This window comes from Strongylocentrotus purpuratus, unplaced genomic scaffold (genome assembly GCF_000002235.5).
Source record: "Strongylocentrotus purpuratus isolate Spur 01 unplaced genomic scaffold, Spur_5.0 spur5_scaffold_21, whole genome shotgun sequence".
Lineage (NCBI taxonomy): Eukaryota > Metazoa > Echinodermata > Echinoidea > Camarodonta > Strongylocentrotidae > Strongylocentrotus > Strongylocentrotus purpuratus.
This window is the reverse complement of record NW_022145607.1, coordinates 6,093,322-6,110,858: the sequence shown is the minus strand read 5'-3', so window position 1 is coordinate 6,110,858 and position 17,537 is coordinate 6,093,322. Positions and strand designations below refer to the sequence as shown.

General features: G+C 35.5%; 1 protein-coding gene across 1 annotated transcript; it reads left to right on the top strand.

Moving 5' to 3' along the window:
• The first annotated feature begins 417 nt into the window (after positions 1-417).
• On the top strand, positions 418-17,184 carry LOC115928084 (chloride intracellular channel protein 2-like). The gene is made up of 5 exons (XM_030994801.1): positions 418-790; positions 9,598-9,733; positions 11,842-12,022; positions 12,747-12,957; positions 13,603-17,184. Exons 1-5 carry the CDS (start codon positions 500-502, stop codon positions 13,738-13,740), a joined length of 957 nt encoding a protein of 318 aa, XP_030850661.1. The 5' UTR covers positions 418-499; the 3' UTR covers positions 13,741-17,184.
• The last annotated feature ends 353 nt before the right edge of the window (positions 17,185-17,537 follow it).

Sequence of the window (17,537 nt, the reverse complement as noted above, 5' to 3'; positions counted from 1 at the left end):
GAGGTCTTCACTTCTCAATAAAATCAAATACTTTTATTTTTCACTAATCATCAATTTAAAATTACTTTGCTTCAACCCAAGCAAAGGCTTCAAAGTTCATCCCATGCTAATACCATTTAAATCTTTCGTTGTGTTAATTTAACATTTATCTTTGATGTTGTGATTTAGGTCGGATTTCATTTTGGAGCAATATCGTTAAAAATTATGATTGTAAATACAAAAATAAGTTTTTTTTTCTTTTTCGAAGTCCATGAGTCGATGGCACTAAAAATTGTTGGTTGAAAGTCGTCGGGTCGAATTGTCTATGCCTAAGCTAATAATGCCCACATGCGCGCGCGCGCGGGCACACACGTACGTACACACGATTAATTAAACGAAAATCCAGCTTTGAATCAACATATCCGACCCACTGACACTGCACTGCACTGACGTCTACCTGCGATTTTGAACGATTTTCGACCTTGTTTTATTGGATAATCTAACGGAATAATCAACCACAATGAACGGAGAAGAGGTAGAAAACGTTGAGCAGCTGGACAATATGAAAATCGAGGATGAAGAGGAAATTGTGACGAACGAAGAGGAAAATGCGACATACGAAGAGGAAGATGCGCCGAACGAAGTTCAAGAAGAAGAAACGAGTGACACTGCAGCTGGCGATGCCAATGGCAATGGTGATGGTGATGGTGCTGAGCCTGAGACAACTGAAACTGCAGCTCCCGATACCAATGGTGATGGTGCTGAGCAAGAGGAAGACTCGGGGGATCAGCCCATCACTCTCTACATCAAGGTACCGTAGACTTCCATTAACGTAAATTGAGTTGTGCTGGCAATGCAATGCCAACCAAACCAAAGCAAAGCAATGCAAGGCAAGGCAATGGAGTTAAACCAATCATAATCATGATCCCTGCCACTTAACGAAAATCTACTTTAGCCTCAGGCTAATTCAGTCTTAAATAGATTTAGATCTACAAATATAAAAAGTCATTAGTCTACAAGTAGACCTAGACCTTCTAGTCTAGAACTTTACTTGGCGCTAGTGCACTTTTGTATCCATTTTTTACCCGTAACTCCGGCGTGGAGATAGCCTACCAAAAGATATCAAATTTCAACTTTCATCTTCATCAATTGTTCAAATAATGGTCTTGATTTAAAAGTTGTTATGTTTCTTACCTCACCTGTTTCGTGTCAATTTTGTTATCTTGTTTGGAGTATTTTTTCCTAAAAACAAAGACTTAAAATGTACACTTTCCCACGGGATTCACGGCAAACTGCTGCACAATACAATTAATTGCATACCGTATCGACGGTGGGGTGCAGGTGCGCATGTGTGTTAAGTTAGCGACTGTAATCTTAGTTTATTTTCTAATTCACGCTGTTCAAACGAAAATAAATTATTTTCCATCGCGCTTTCACCCACCTGCTGAAGAAAACATATAAGTTACTTTCCAAACACTTAAGGGAGAACCGCTCATCTAGGACGGCTGCGGACACCTCCGCTATGTTTCCCCCTAAAGAATCTGTTAAGAAGGAAAAATTCTTTCAGAATTTTTAGAATCGGGTGGTCCGCACTGCCTCGTTAGATAGCAGTCAATGACCAACGCCCTACTGTTATTCAACCTTCCTGCCACGCAACTCTTGCATACATTATGCAAAGTGGGGTCAAAGCTCCGATGGAAAATGTCATTACGGAACATTGAGTTTTTGTTGTACAGACGCCATGGGAGTGGGACCCCCAATCACACATAGGGGTCTATATGAATATTTCTGCCGGGGGCTCCTAGCCTCCTACCCTACCATCATTCAGTAGGTCATAAGGAAGCCCTGTACCAAAAGTGGCATTTGTACCACAACAAATGAATGTTATAAAATTATTTGGGGGCTCCAAAAAGACGCTCCCGCCCCACACCCTTACAAATTGAAATTTTGCTGGGGCTCGTATCCTAATATCGTTAAGTAGGTTCTAAGGAAGCCTGGTGCTTTTATTCGGCAAGTAACAATAATTTTACTAAGCCACCTGACTATGTGGTGGCGATTGTCAACCAGCTTCTGGTGATGATTCCAGAGTGGCTATGAAGTGTGTGATTGTTCTCCTCTTGTAGGTCAAATTCACATCCATATGATCTCCTCAGTGTGTAGTACTTTCAGTACTTCTGTCAAAAGGTCAATGAACTATGAGATTTAGATTACATTTTATTTATTTACTTATTTTCTTCTAAGAGGTCAATTTTTTTGTAAAAAGCTACATGTACTAAAGGGAAAAGAAAGAAGATGAAAAGAATCAAACATCAATGACCAAGTCTAACATCAATATAATACACAAGACAGTTTTTCCCAGCAAAATTTTAGCTTCTCTTAGGTTTGGAACCCATGTCTTTTGTATGGACTGTGGATCATAACAACAACAAAACAGTTATGAAACAAAAGTAGACAGTGAATATTTAAAGTAGATGGTCATGGTCAAACAGATAACTTTTCATGAGGAATCTGTTTATCACATTTTCATTTTGAGGCGAGGTACATGTACATGTAATGGACCCTTTGCAGCAAAATTAGATAAAAGAAATTGGTCTCCCAAATTTGAGAATATCTTCTGGAGATTTAAATTCATTTCAGTTATTGTAAAACAGCAAACAGTTTTACAACAACTGCAGTTTGTGTTATGTGCACATTACATGTTTATTTATTTGAGGCAGATGGTGGGTGGTGCACGGTGTGCACTAGTTGTGCTGGATACCAAGCGCATGTGTACATGTACAGTATTACAATGACATGTCTTTTCAATGCATTTCATACTTGCTGTACAGATTGTAATTCTTTAACATAAAAAGGCCATAACTGAATATTTTCATATCTTTGTAAATGTTATTTATAGAAAATGAAGAAAACTTGTGTGAAAGTGAAACATGCACACAAGTTTCACATCGCATGTACATGTACAATGTAAAAAAAAATTGAACTTTTGTAAATGTATGGTCGCATCCTTCCTATTAAGAAAGGGGGGGGGGAGGGTAGATGGAAGTCAAGAATATATTTTGTTGTCTATTCTCATCTAGCCTCTGCCCTTTGCTTCATGTACCGTCCTTCCCTGTAAGTGACAGTAGGAGTCTAAATCATGTTGGGAGGGGGAGGGAGGGGTCTTCTTTTTTTTGGCAAATGACATTTATTTGTAATCTTGAACTTTTAGTGTAAGTTTCGTTTGATTCTGTGAGAATTCATTTTCTTTTTTTTTTACCAGAACTCAAGTTTATCTTTAACACAAATTATTTAAATAAATGAAAATGGGGCTCATGATTTCCCCAGTTTGAGTCTACCCACACACTGTGCAATGGAGGCAGTACACAAGCAAAATTTAAAATTTCTAGACTTTTCAATAAGCTTACTAAATACTCTGTATATGTACAAATGTACCGTACACATGCATCGTAGGTAAACATTTCAGTAGAGAATTATGTCATGAACACCCCATTAGTGGTGAAATATGTGAAGCAATTAAGGGTACTACAATGTACATGTACATTTCAGTAGAGAATAATGTCATAAACACCCCATTAATGCTGAAATATGTGAAGCAATTAAGGGTTCTACAATGTACATGTACATTCCTCCTCATTAGTTACCATGGACATTATCATAATGCACCATTGAGCCACTTGGTGAGGTACATGTACTCCTTCATTGTGAATTGCATGTCAATTTACAGCACAGTAGGGAAGTGGGCGTGTGTCCCATTTTGCTCTTAAGACTGGGTAAAGGTCAGGGCGGAATCGGGTAAATGCTGATTGTACCACAGTGAACTTAGCCCTAGGCTAGACATTCTGGAGAGATCTGTGCATGATATATTATGTGCAATTCATGTGCAAACGATTGCATGTACAAGTACAGTGCCAGGCACAGTGAGACAGACACTCCCATTACATAATATCTGTGTGTTTAGTCAATCTTCACAGTTAGTAAGAAATATTTGTTTTTCTCCATTAACTTATCTGTTGTGAGAATGGCTAATCGTCTTGATCATACATGTACATGTTCCAGTGACATGTTGTACAGTCAGTTCAGTTCTGTTATTCTTAGAACATGACCACAGTTAAAATGCTACACACTTGTTTGATTTTAATTGTGTAGCCTCGTTGCACCCCATCTCTACTTCAATGATTTTCCTTTTCAATAAATATATCACAAGATAAACCACAAACCACTGTCCATGTATATGTACCTTCAGATACTGTGCAGGGGCGTACATGTACTTGAGTGTTAATTCAACCAAATCAAACCTATAGTCCCCACCTAGCAATAGTGGTACAATATTAAACCAATTAAATCCTGTTTCTATTGACATACCAGATATCACTGACCATTTCCATTTCCAAATAAATGAGGAATTTATGGAAAACGGGAGAGGCCATGGTCGTGCTAGTCATGATAAACAAACAAAGTTCAAGTCCATTAAGTTTGAGTGGAGTTTGCACCCTTCTAATATGCACACGTATTTGTAAATTCTTTTTAATGCAAACAAAAAAGTAGTATGATGCCTAGAAGTCAACAAGTTGTACTGCTGGACTCTGCTTTGAATTCTTACACCCAATCAGAACATGTACATACACTGTACATGTACATGTAGTAACACATTTCAAGACGTTTGCTGCTGGGAATAACAACGAATGTTGTGGTATTGCAGCTGTATTGATTTCTCCATGTTATTATGGTGTTGTGGATTAATTCCTGATACTGGCTACACAGAGATTTGTCGAAAACTAATTAACAATAAATTTCAAATCAGTATTTGAAAGATTGTTTGAAGTATAAACTGTATTAATGCTACTGTACATTATGTACATGTACATGTAGAGTACACTGTATTCCAAATAACCCCTGCTTTAGCTCATACATGTAGGACTTATAAACTTTAGTTTGGTATGATATATACTTTCATGTTATTATTAAACAAGCAAACATTACCCTATATTTTCACTATCTTATTCTTCGTTTTATAAATGAAGACAACTTTTAGAAATCCATTTACCAGTATAACGATATGCAGTAAGGATTGACATACAACTGCACTGTAGTGGGATCATCTCCCTGTATCTAGGCAAATTATCAAAATAAATTTTGTGCAATCTTGGAATTACAGTGTACATGTACATGTAAAACAATAGGCACAATAGGCCAATAAAATGATGGAAACCATCGTACATGATTTATCATGTAAATAAAATGTTCGTGCTTTGCTTTTTTATGTAGTGAAACCGATGAAATCTGACCAATTGATTTTTGAGGGCTCACACCAATAATGTTCAAGGGCTTTTAAAACAAACTAACAATTGTTTGTCTGGGAATGCCAAAGTATTGATTGAAGTTGCGCAGATAAACGAGTCAACCGTTATCGTGATTAAATCGTGTGGCCAATGAGTGTAAGAATTCATTGACAATTTACAACTGTAAGCTTATTAATTTGACTGTACAGGTTTGTGGCTTAACACATGACTTGTAGGCATACATGTACATGATGTATGAACATTGTATTTGTACTTACAAAATGTAAGAAACACATTTGTAATTATTTCAGTTTACATTATTTTGTAAATCTGGTACATAATTATACAGTGTAGCAAGATACTACATGTACATGTAAACCCTACATGTATACTGGTATGTATGTAAATGTCCATACAAATTTTTAGTAATATATCATACTGTACAGTACATGTAATTTTCAAAATACATCTACAGTATTCTGAATTTATTACTATTCTTTGATATTCTGAAAGTTTGTTACCTATATCATCTGAACAACTAAAAATGTGATGCTGTATTCCAGAATTTAGACTGTTGTTAAAAACATATGGGCCATGCACTCACAACGCATGCAGTAGCCATACATGTGGTGTACATTATGTTTGTACACAGTGATGGAGAAGTGTGTAATTTCAGTTCTGTGCAACACATGTCTAGACTGGCATTGATTCGCCAAGCTCACCCTTTAATCAGAGACAGTATAACAAATGTCTCCTTTCATTACTTGACTGGGTGAAAAATGGACAGTGGTGGTAGCTAGCAATGTTTACATGGTAGGACTAGGGAGTGAACCAGATGTAGTTTGTTTACAGTGATGCACCCTCCATAAATAATGAGGACACTGCCAATGTTGATCACGATGTACATTTAGGGCGTGTTTATGCTTCACTTTTTCTAGCCAGAATCAGGCATCTGTTAGTTTAGAACACGGTTGCGTCCATGCTCACTTTTGTAGAATCACCGAAAAACGGCGATCACTATCGCCGATCGTAAACTCACAAAAAGATGCGTTTACAATTTGTAAACGCGTTTAAATGGGGTCAACGCACTGACCTCTAGTGGGTCTACGTAGCATGCACAGTGAAGGTTTGCGAATCCAGCTGGAAGACCAATTAAGGCCACACGGAGAATTGACTGGGGGAGCCTGAGAAGTGAGCATGAACAGTACACCGTGGAACTGCGATTACGATGAGCGTTTACGACGAGCGTTACAAATCGCTCATTCTGCCTTCAAAAGTGAAGCATAAACACGCCCTTAGTCAAATACACTGTACATGTACATGTATGTTTGTGAACCAGCTGGCCAAATAATAGAAAAAAAAATTCTATTTCACAAATCGTAAGCCTACAAGTACATGTAGGCCCTGTACATGTAGGCCTTCATGTTCACACTGTATGTACATCTCATGTTCTCAACAGTGCAAGTTTTTAACGGTTTTAACAGTTTTAGTTTTTTTGTTATTGTTATTGAAAACCAATTATTGGTACATTTTATTTCAGTGTAATGAGTGCGCATTCAGCATTTCTTGATGATAATACTACAAACATGTACTATACAAGTACATTTTGTTGGCTTACACTTTAACATCTTTGTAAAATTCAAGCAAATTATAGGCAATGTGCAGTTGTCATTTCACCAGAATGACCAGATATTTCTTTTTCTGAATATCACCTTTAGATAATCAATGTACAATAGTATACATTTAAAGTGCACGTACTGTACATGCACATGTGAAAGGACATACTTTGTATACTCTGTACAATGTGATACAACTTTCCTTGAAATTGACCTGGAACAATGATGTTTTGATTTATTCCAAATGCACTGTACATTGTACATGTACATTGTAGGTTAAAAGAAAACAGAACTTCATTTTTGTATTTGTAATGATGTACACAATTTGTTTCTTATTTATAGCATATATATACTGATATACATGTACAATGTAAGAACAATTTACAGTTTTTTCTATTGATACACAAGAAAGGTCTGCATGTTTAAGACTATTCTGCCAACTAAGAATGAGTATGCACAGAAATACAAAAGAACCAGTGAAGTTTGACGGCACACCCCCAAAGCTCCATTCATCTTTTAAGTGGCATCCTTATTGTACACATTGAAAGTTTGTCCTATCTTCAAAGAAAAGAAGGTTCTAAAAGGGGTCAGGTATGCAGAACAACCAAGGCCTTTATAATCTTGAACACGTCTTCATTCTGTACTCTGTAGGCCTCTACTTGTACTTGTACAATGAGCGACTAAATTTCATACCCCTTATAAATTTGATATTTTTTTTGTTTTTTGTAAGACCAAGAATGAAAGGTGGACAGGTTGAAAGTCAAGTACACTTATCTGATACACAGGTGGAAGTATTCTTCTCATGAGGCAAACAAAAGGTATTCATGAAGCACCTCCATCACTTTGACAGTGATTATTCCAAAATGCACAAGTGGGATGTACATGTACATGTACATGTATCCATCTTGTAAAAGATCTGTGGATATTTTGGGGTCATGCGTTCCGAAGCTACAACTGTATTTACGAACTGGCTTATTGCCTGATTTATTACATAAATGTTAAGATATATTGCAGGAAAATAATTTGTATCATGTCAATGTCCTACATGTACAAATGTACAATGTACATATGTACTCCTTAACAGTCCTTGAAAAAGTTCAAAACTTGTGTGTTATGAGTGGGCAGTGACTTCTTTTCTGTATACCCATTTATGGATAAAAGTTAATGAAACGGAACTGCGTGGTACTGTACTCTGCATTCCACAGTGATGAACTTCTTTTTCTGACTCTCTCTGACTCTGTCTCTCCCTCTCTCTCTCTCTCTCTCTCTCTCTGATTCAGCCCAACCCACTACAGGTGGGCTGTGACGTACAATGAATGTACAAAGCCCTCCCTCTGCAATGTAAAAGGTTGCATTCACAGTCTAAATTCTGATGTATTATATTATTATGAATGATAGCTGCATGCGATCAGTGGGCAGATTGAGCTGGAGGGAGTAGAATCCATTCAATTCAAATAATGTTTCTGATGAATAGAAGAGATGGACTTTGGACCCACCTTTGATACTACTATTCTTCATTTTATAGAAACATTCTATTTCAGTCAATTTAATCCTGAATTTTCTGCCTTCTTGTCACTAATTTGTATCTACATATTTTGGTACATGTACTACATGTATTATGATAAACATGCGGTATGCGTATATTTGTGCATTACATGTTCATAATGCAATACAAGAAGAGACATTCACTAGTTGTAGGCTTTATGTGCCTACCAGTGTTTCTTAGTTTCCTACAGTAGGTGGTTCTTTCACCCACACAGGAGCAAACTACAATGTAAACTGGCAGAAATGCCCCCTTCTCATCAGTTCTTATTCGAACAAACTTTTTTAAAAGACATAATCAATTGGGCGTGTGCTATACATATTTGTACTTCCGACCAGGCCCTATGAAAGATAAAAGTTATATGGGGAGCCAGCCCAGCAATATGGCAACTGAAACCAAGATCAAATAAATTAGACACACCATGTACATGTACATGTACAATACGTCTACATGTACATGTACATGTATTTATTTTCCATTGTCAAATACATTGTAAATATGTCAGGTATTAATCTTTGCCTGCAAACATCAGTCATTACAATTGATTTAGTTTCTGTCAAATGAACTTTTAGACTACAGTTTAATTCCTAATTTTAATACAGTCTGTATAGTACATTTAGGTTTCAGATGAATTCAAACAACAACCATTTCCTCTATGCCAGAAGATACTGTATGCACAGGTTTTGTAAATTTCTTTGCACTCACTGCTTGTTTGTAGACAAGTTAATTAATGTCATTTCATATCAAGCTTTATGGAGGAGGATGGATGGAGGGCTCTTTTAGACCCCAGCCTCAAAAGACTTAACTCCTTCACTTTTTAAAAGCAAAATATAAAAAAGGAGATAAGTACTGTTCAATCAAACTCTCTGTCAATGTTTTGCCATGCATGAAATAAGTTCGACTTTGATAGTAAGATACAGAACTAGCATGGCCCCTGTTCTCTGTACAAATATAACTTTTATTCCATTTCAATTATCCCCTCCACCACACATTCATACTTTTCCTTGAAATGTTGAGGAATTTTCTTGATTTTCCAGAGGAATTTTCTTGATTTTCCAGAAAAGCTAAAGCTAATCACCAATATAACACCAATCCCGTCAAAGTGATGAATACTGCATACATGTACGTGTACATGTACTTGTACTTTTAACTTTGATTTATCTTTTTGTCATTGAAACAGGCTGGAGTAACTTCCAAGATAGCAGATTGTCCGTTGTGCCAGCGGCTGTTTATGATCATTGTCTTGAAGAAAATCAAATATCAAGTCTGCACAGTAAATAAGGAAATCTTACCAGCAGAATACAAGAAAATCTTAGGTGAGTTTAATATTTAAACAACATACTGTAAACCTATTTTGAATTAAAACAAACAAATTGTAGAGCTCTTGCAATCTACACTTTACCTTATTTCTTTAAATTGAGTAACCAAGATACATGTACATGTACATGTACATGAGAATAGAGTGGTGAATAGAGTGGTGAAGTGTGACGTCATCAAAACAAATCTATTTTTAGAATTTCTCAATTTTTTCTTCATTTTCCGAAACAGCATCAAAAATTATGTCCAAATGTCGAAAAACCAATTGAATATGTTAAGTATTGGCTGAGATATGACCATCTAAATAAATATATGTCCTATAGGAACTCAGTGTTAAATGCTCTGGCTCCTAATAGTTAGGAGCCAGAGCATACAACACTGAGTGCCCATAGGCAATCTTTTTATTCAGATGGTCATATCTCAGCCAATACTTAACATATTCAATTGGTTTTTCGACATTTGGACATTATTTTTTATGCTGTTTCGGAAAATAAAGAAAAAATTGAGAAATTCTAAAAGTAGATTTTTATGACGTCACAGCTTTCGGTAAGTACTCTATAGGGTGGGGGCCTGTACATAAAAAGTACATGTTGGCCTACATGTACTTTTCATATTTTTTCAGCAGATCAGGAGAATAATTTTCCCTTCATTTTGGTACTGGGTACTTTAGTATTTAACTCTTCTTTGGATCTGGGAAAAGATTTGAGTTCTTATTCAAATGTAATGTAGGCCTACTGTACATGTGTGTGCATTTGTGTGCCATTTGTGTGTTTACATTCTCTGAATTGGAAAAGGCTAATTCGTACATGTACATACATGTAGAAAGCATCTACATAGTGTATCTGAGAAACAAAGGTCATATGAGTTTAACAGACCCGCCATGGCCAAATAATCATGATAAGGTCCCTGGGATTGTGAAGCCTTAAATGCAATGGCTCAAATTTAGAGCAGTGGTTTCATAACCAGGTATTAAGGTATTAATCCTCATCATATTAGCAACTAGCATGCAGTTGAACTACGGTACTAAAAAGATTCTTTCATCTATTAAACCACACAGGGCCTTGAAATTAATGATAGTGATTTTCATGCCTGGTTTGATTCAAACTCAAAGAAAAGAAAAGAAAATGTTTGTCAGGCACTGCTAGAATGATAACAAAAGTAATTTTAGTCAAAAAGTTCATGTTTCACATTTCCAATCTTAACAGACCATTAAATACAAGAAATGTTGATTAAAGTATACTGCAAATACATGTAAAGTATTCAGCATATAAATGTTCCTTTTCTGCATGGTCTTGTACATGTACATACCTTACATTTATGTTTCACAATAAGATTGTACCTGTAAAGTGTCACAAAATTATAGATGAGCATGGGTGATTTCATACTGATACATTCATGTTATCTTTAGCAGTCACATTCTTTTATATTTGATTTGGCTTGAATCCAAAACATGTTTTTATACTCCTCTAAATGAACACATCACAGTGCATCTTCACACGTACATGTAGCTCTTTTGTGGTCCAACTGTACATGCACCTTGCACACATTTTCTGTAAAGTTCCCTACTTTTCCACTTTCAAACTCAAACAAACTAATTTCTCTAGTGACCTTCATTTACTCTTGAATATGTATCTCATCTTTGTTATTTTGATGAATGAATTATGATTACAGATTTTGCTTAATCTTTGCACTGTATACATGTACATGTACATAATTTGGTTTGACTATTTCTTCCCTACATGTATATGCCATGTCATCTTGCCAAGTGATGAAAGGAAATACATTTTCTTCTTTACTTCCCAGTTCACTCTAAGTCAATATTTCCTTGCAACTTTATGAGAGTTTATACGTGTAGTAAAACTTACTCATGATTTTATAATACCAATGGATATTGTAAGTGCGAACACACCCTTACGGTACCCATCTCCTCTGTACTTAGGAAACACACCGCCCCTGTTCTAGTGGACCCAAATGTTCAGAAAAACGACTATCTTGGCAAGGTCATCAAGAGTTTATAAGTGTAGTGAAAACTTAGTCATGTTTTTGTTACCAATTCAAATTGTAAGTGCGAACACACCCTAACAGTACCCATCTCTTCTGTACTTAGGAAACACACCGCCTCCTGTTCTAGTGGATCCAAACGTTCAGACAGACAACGCTCTTGGCAAGGTCATCGATGATATCATCAAGGCAGAGCATTACCTAGAGTCTGTATTCCAGCCCAAGCTGGAGAATGCCAACCCAGCCGCTAAGAAGGTCGGCTCAAACATCTTCAGTAAATTCTCAGCGTGAGTATCAGGGGTGGTCATTCTGTCTTCTTTCTGCTAGGTATCTTTTGGTCCGTATCCGGACACCTATCCCCAGGACCTTAACCCCCCCCCCCCCCCCCCCCCCCCCAACCACCCCCCGCATAACCACCCCCAGTCAACTACCCCAAGAAAACTACCCCCTAGGATAGTTGTCCGGGGTTAATTATCCTAGAGGATGGTTGTCGTAGGGGGTAGTTGTCTTTGGGGGTAGTTGTCTGCGGATAGTTGACTGGGGGTGGTTATCCGGGGGATGGATGTCCAAGGGGTAGGTGTCCTAGAATCCTTTTGGTCATCTCGGTTTGTATCAGTGAGACCAGGTTGAAAGTTCACTACCGTTATTTGGTTACTTTGGTTACCTGATTACAGGTACACACAAAGTGTTCGTTAATTGTTTCAGAACCACAGTTCTCCTTAAGCCTCAAGATCACAGGATGAAATGAAATTTGCTATCTATTTCCTTTTTACTTGTAAAGAAGATTTTGTACATGTAGCTTCCTATTTATAAATATATGGAAGTTTGCCAGCCAGATGAGAATATTCTGAATTTCTTTAATAGATTGAATCATTGAAATCATTTGTCTTGCAGAAACCTTGCAATCCTCAATCCTCTATTGAAATGTTATTACATGTATATCTTTTTGATAATTCTACGCATTATAGAAAATGATTTCTAAAACTATTCAAATATATATTTCTCCTTCAGATTGATGAAGAACCAGGACAAATCCAAGAAGGAAGTCCTAATCAACAGATTAAGGGGAGAGCTCAAAAAGCTTGATGATTTCTTGAAGGATACTTCTGAAGATGATGAACTGTCTCCTGGACGTTGCCTGGAAGGTGATAACTTCACGCTAGCAGACTGCGATCTCCTGCCAAAGCTCCATCGTGTTGAAGTCGCATGCAAATTTTTCAAGGTAATGGAGAAAGCCGTGTCGTACTGTAGTACAGTCGAACCTGTCTATAGGGACCGGCCAAGGAAAACACAAAAAGTGGTCTTTGAAGGCAGGTTCCTTTAGTATATGTTTCAATGATAAACCATTATCAAGGAAAACAAAAAAATGTGGTCTTTCTATACAGGTGGTCACTAAAGCAGGTATGACTGTACTATAAACCAGAAACTTTTACATGCATGAAATGCTTACTAATTTTGCTTGACCAGAAGACTCCAGGATTTCATGAAACTTTATGCCCTGAAACAATTAAACCACAGTTCCACAAGTAACATAAAGAAAAATGGCTATTCTATATAAGTTCCACATTTTCTGGCTTTACAGTAGTACATTCACTTGACTTTCAATCAAGAGGTTTAAAGGGCTTGAAGACTCGAAACCTAGTCTAGCATTGATGTTATTTGACCAGACATTATTCTACATTTGCTACTCTACATCCAGATGTATTAGATACAGTGTATGTTCAAAGTGCTACATATTTGGCTTCTCAGCTATAAGTACGGTAGGTTAATAAAATTTGATTTTTCAATTTTGGCCCAAATTTTGTGTGGATTTGATGGTCTGACTCTCTCTCATACCTTTTTTGTGTGTGTTTGTATTTGTATTCAGTTTGAAGGAGTAATGGATGGTTTTGATGCTGTTCAGAGGTATCTAGACGCCTGGAAGGAAACACCGGTCTACCACATCATCAAGTACGATGAAAAGGAAGTCTTCAACACTTACCGCTTTGTGGTCATGAAATCATAACATTGTCAAGTGGCTGCAACAAAAATTGGCGAAAACAACAAACAGAAAAGAGGGGAAGAGAGAATGATTACAAAGATGAAATCCACCAAGTAGGCATGAATGAGATTGCTATAGTCATGAACCAACACTGTAAAAAATATGCCTTTCTACATTATGTTGTAGTAATTTGCCATTGTGAGTGGCTATTTCATATAGATTGGAGCACCATGAGCATGTAGTGGATAAAATGCTACGATCCACAACAATCTAATATCATTATTGTCACTGATTCCCCTAGGCCTTTAAATAAATTACCTATTGGTATGATTATCTAGTTTAAGGCAACTTTACAGGTATTCAAAATAGTAGCCTTTTTTTGTTATTTGATTCAGTTGAAATGTGTATATTCTTAATGTCATGATTAGTCATCTTGTAAAACTAAACTAAGCCCAAAACTCAGGATTAAACTCATTTGGAAATTCAGTTTCAGTGAAAAATAGCCATCTCCAAATGGTTCAAATGGACAGGTCCGCTACTGTGCTTGATGGCAGCATGTCAACGAAAAATAGAGTTCTTTTGACTAAAATCAATGGTTCTGAAATTTGAAAAACATGTGCATGTATAATATGAAATATGCATTTATGTTCCGTTGTAAATTATGTCTTGAAATTGTGGTATATGACTTGAATGTATTTGCGTGGGAACTGTGGGATATGGATTAATGGATTGAATGTAACACCTACCGTTTACCAATCGAAACATTGAATTGCAATTTTGACATGATAATGTACATGATATATAATATCAACTTATCAAGTATATATGTTTTGATTTAGTATAGGATAGGGGAGAAAAATCAATTAGATTATTTGTAGGCACCAAGATTTAAGATACTATTCTAACCAAACACTTAACAGAAAATTACAACAGTTTTGGTATTCTGTTTTTCATGGCAGTATACCAATAGGATAGCTTCTAAGATGTAAACTTTTCATTATATTATTTGCTTTTATCCTAATCTAACTTGTAACCTTTATATTTCAACTTCATCCATCCATCCATCCATCATATATGATAGTTAGCTTCATGTATTATGATAACAGTACACATGATAACAATTTAAGATATTTGAAAACTGGAAATGACTTAAACAATTGCCTTTCAAACCCTTAATAGATTTTTAGACATACATGTACATGTACTGTAGATGAATTGAGATAAATATTGTGGCCTTGTTCCATAATTTGACTTAAAATTGTCACAATGCTATAAACCTTTATGCAATTCTCAGACTTCGAACACAATACCTGCCACAAGAGCTATAATATTTAGATGCAAAACCAAAGACAGTGATGTACTTGTACATTTTTGTGTATTCTGTTATTTTGATTGAACTAGTCATTTAAAATGTAAATGAGTCGTCATCAAAGGGATTTTGTTTTTACCGCGAGTGCTTTTTCATTGGGAACCACTTTCATGTACCCGCGTTTTGATAATCAGAGAAATAACAGTGCCAAATCGAGAGGGGAAGCCAATCTGTAATTCTTGAAGTACTTCTGACGTGTAAACATATTGAATGAAAATAACCAGAGTTTCTCTCCAGAGTTTCTCTCCAGAGTTATAAATTTCAACTTAAAGTGGTCATCATTTGTCAATGATATATTTCATTATATAATGTTATGCAGGTGTACATCATTCTCCATGCATTTTGATAAGGCGGCTGCCTTGATCTCTGTATTATGCATATATTGTATTATTCATTGAAATTGATGAAAATCAGATCATTACATTTTCTCATGCTTCATTTTGTGTTTGTCATGTATTCCATATTTCCTTGATACAAGCCTATTTGTCTATAAAGCATCCCTACTTAAACCAGTCATATACACAGAGCTTGTACTGTATCTACATGCACTAGCCATCATGAGGTGTAATAAACATAAACTATATATATATATATATATGTATTACAGAGTAAGAAAAACGTCTACATTGTACATGTATCACATACATGTAAAGCTGTTTGGGAAATGTATACAGGGACGATTATATTCGTGGAGAAAAAGGAAGGGTTTTCAAATGATTACTTTTTGTTAAGTTCAAATGCTATGGAAAATGTAAAAATTGTCAAAAAATGAAGGCTGTTTGTATTCTTTTAATGCATCGTAGAGAATAATACATATGAATGCGTGTATCAGCATGTAGAGTTTGACTTGGAAGTTTGGGCTACACGTCAGTATACCACGCCTATATTTTTGTTTGTTTGATTAAGATCTCTTCAGTCAAATAACCAACCTTTAAAATGCTGTTCAAACATTCATTTCTGCAGTATTTGATGATCATATTGTCATACTGTAGACCTTTAGCATGTACTTATCAATATACTTTGCTATGTTTACACAAAATACTATTGGCAAATTGATTGTGGATTATTAGGGGAAATTACATATATCACTTGACTCAAGTTGACTGATTGTTTATTTGATGTTCAAGACATAAATGCTAATTGCCTTGAAGTATTATTTTAAGTTGTACCAATGGATCATTTTGTTTCTTACATATTTGAGAAAGAGCAAAGTTAAGCAATGTTGGATGGTTGACAAGTTTTTTTCTACAAGGAAGACTTTGTAAAAAAATGGTACAATATGGTAAATCAACTCATCAATTTGTTTTACAAGAAATGTAGATTGTATTGGTATTTCTACTGTATTTTAATCTAGATAGATGCAGGATTGGTATAAGACAAAATTAAATATGATTTGGGAGCACAATTCAAGGATATGACTTATGATATGTTTATAATTAAAACATAGCACTATCTGATCTTTATTTTATCACTCACTATTACTCTGTAAAAAGATATTTCTTTGAAAATGATTGATGCTAATTTAAGCGGTTGTGGTAGATATTTCCTTTTTAAATTTTCCCACCATCACCGAAAAGTGAGAACGAATGACTTTATGAAGGTGATATTTAAAGATTGATATATCAGTTAGCTCAGAATTCAGTCTAGGTTATGTACATTACATGTAAAGCCTTTTTTTGGTATTTAATCTTGTAAATAGATATTGCACTTTGATTTTAAAAGTTAACAAGAAAATGATGTATATGTATTTGCCTATGATTTGGCTTTTTTGTGATGAAATGGTGTTATTTTTCTATTCTCTTGGTCTATACACATTGTGGAAATTTGAAAATCATGTAGATTTTTCTGATCCACTGATATTTTTTTTCCCTTAAAAATATATGTGGGATTATCTCATTTTTGTTGTTCTTCACAAAATTAATGTTAATTAATGTTAACATTTAGTTTTTGATGATATTCATGTGTACAGAGACTATATGATTTCATTTTTAGTTAGGTAGGCCTATTATATAGTAGTGCACAATTTCTTTTTTATTTTCCTTCCTTTTCAAATTATGTTAGCCTTAAGTTGCTAAATACCTCATGGTCCTACAGTAACTTAGTACTGTTCACACGGTACAGCTTAGAGTTATAAAGTGGAATTATTCATTTTTGTTGGCATAAAATATTAGTCTCAAAAGGCACATCACAATTTTACATGTACATGTAGCCTATGTTCTTTACAAAATTCATGTGAGACTTACTGTTGTTATTTAGTTCTCATTAAGCTACCGGTAAGTGTCCATCTGTATTATTTTGTGGCATAGACCCTTTTCTTATGGCTTCAACATATGCTGCTTTGAAGAGTTGAAATTTACATTCTTCTAAAAGATAGATCTTGACATGTAATTATATAAGAGGCATTCAGTAAAACCTTTCCAATATCCAGTACTTTTAAACTGTACTAAGGTGA

What these genes read in the sequence shown, in the direction of transcription:
- LOC115928084 (XM_030994801.1), top strand. Translation starts at nt 500, where the DNA reads ATGAACGGAGAAGAGGTAGAAAACGTTGAGCAGCTGGACAATATGAAA. An exon ending in AGAATACAAGAAAATCTTAG is followed by an intron (nt 9,734 to 11,841) that starts GTGAGTTTAATA and finishes TTCTGTACTTAG; the next exon opens with GAAACACACCGCCTCCTGTT. An exon ending in ATCTTCAGTAAATTCTCAGC is followed by an intron (nt 12,023 to 12,746) that starts GTGAGTATCAGG and finishes TTTCTCCTTCAG; the next exon opens with ATTGATGAAGAACCAGGACA.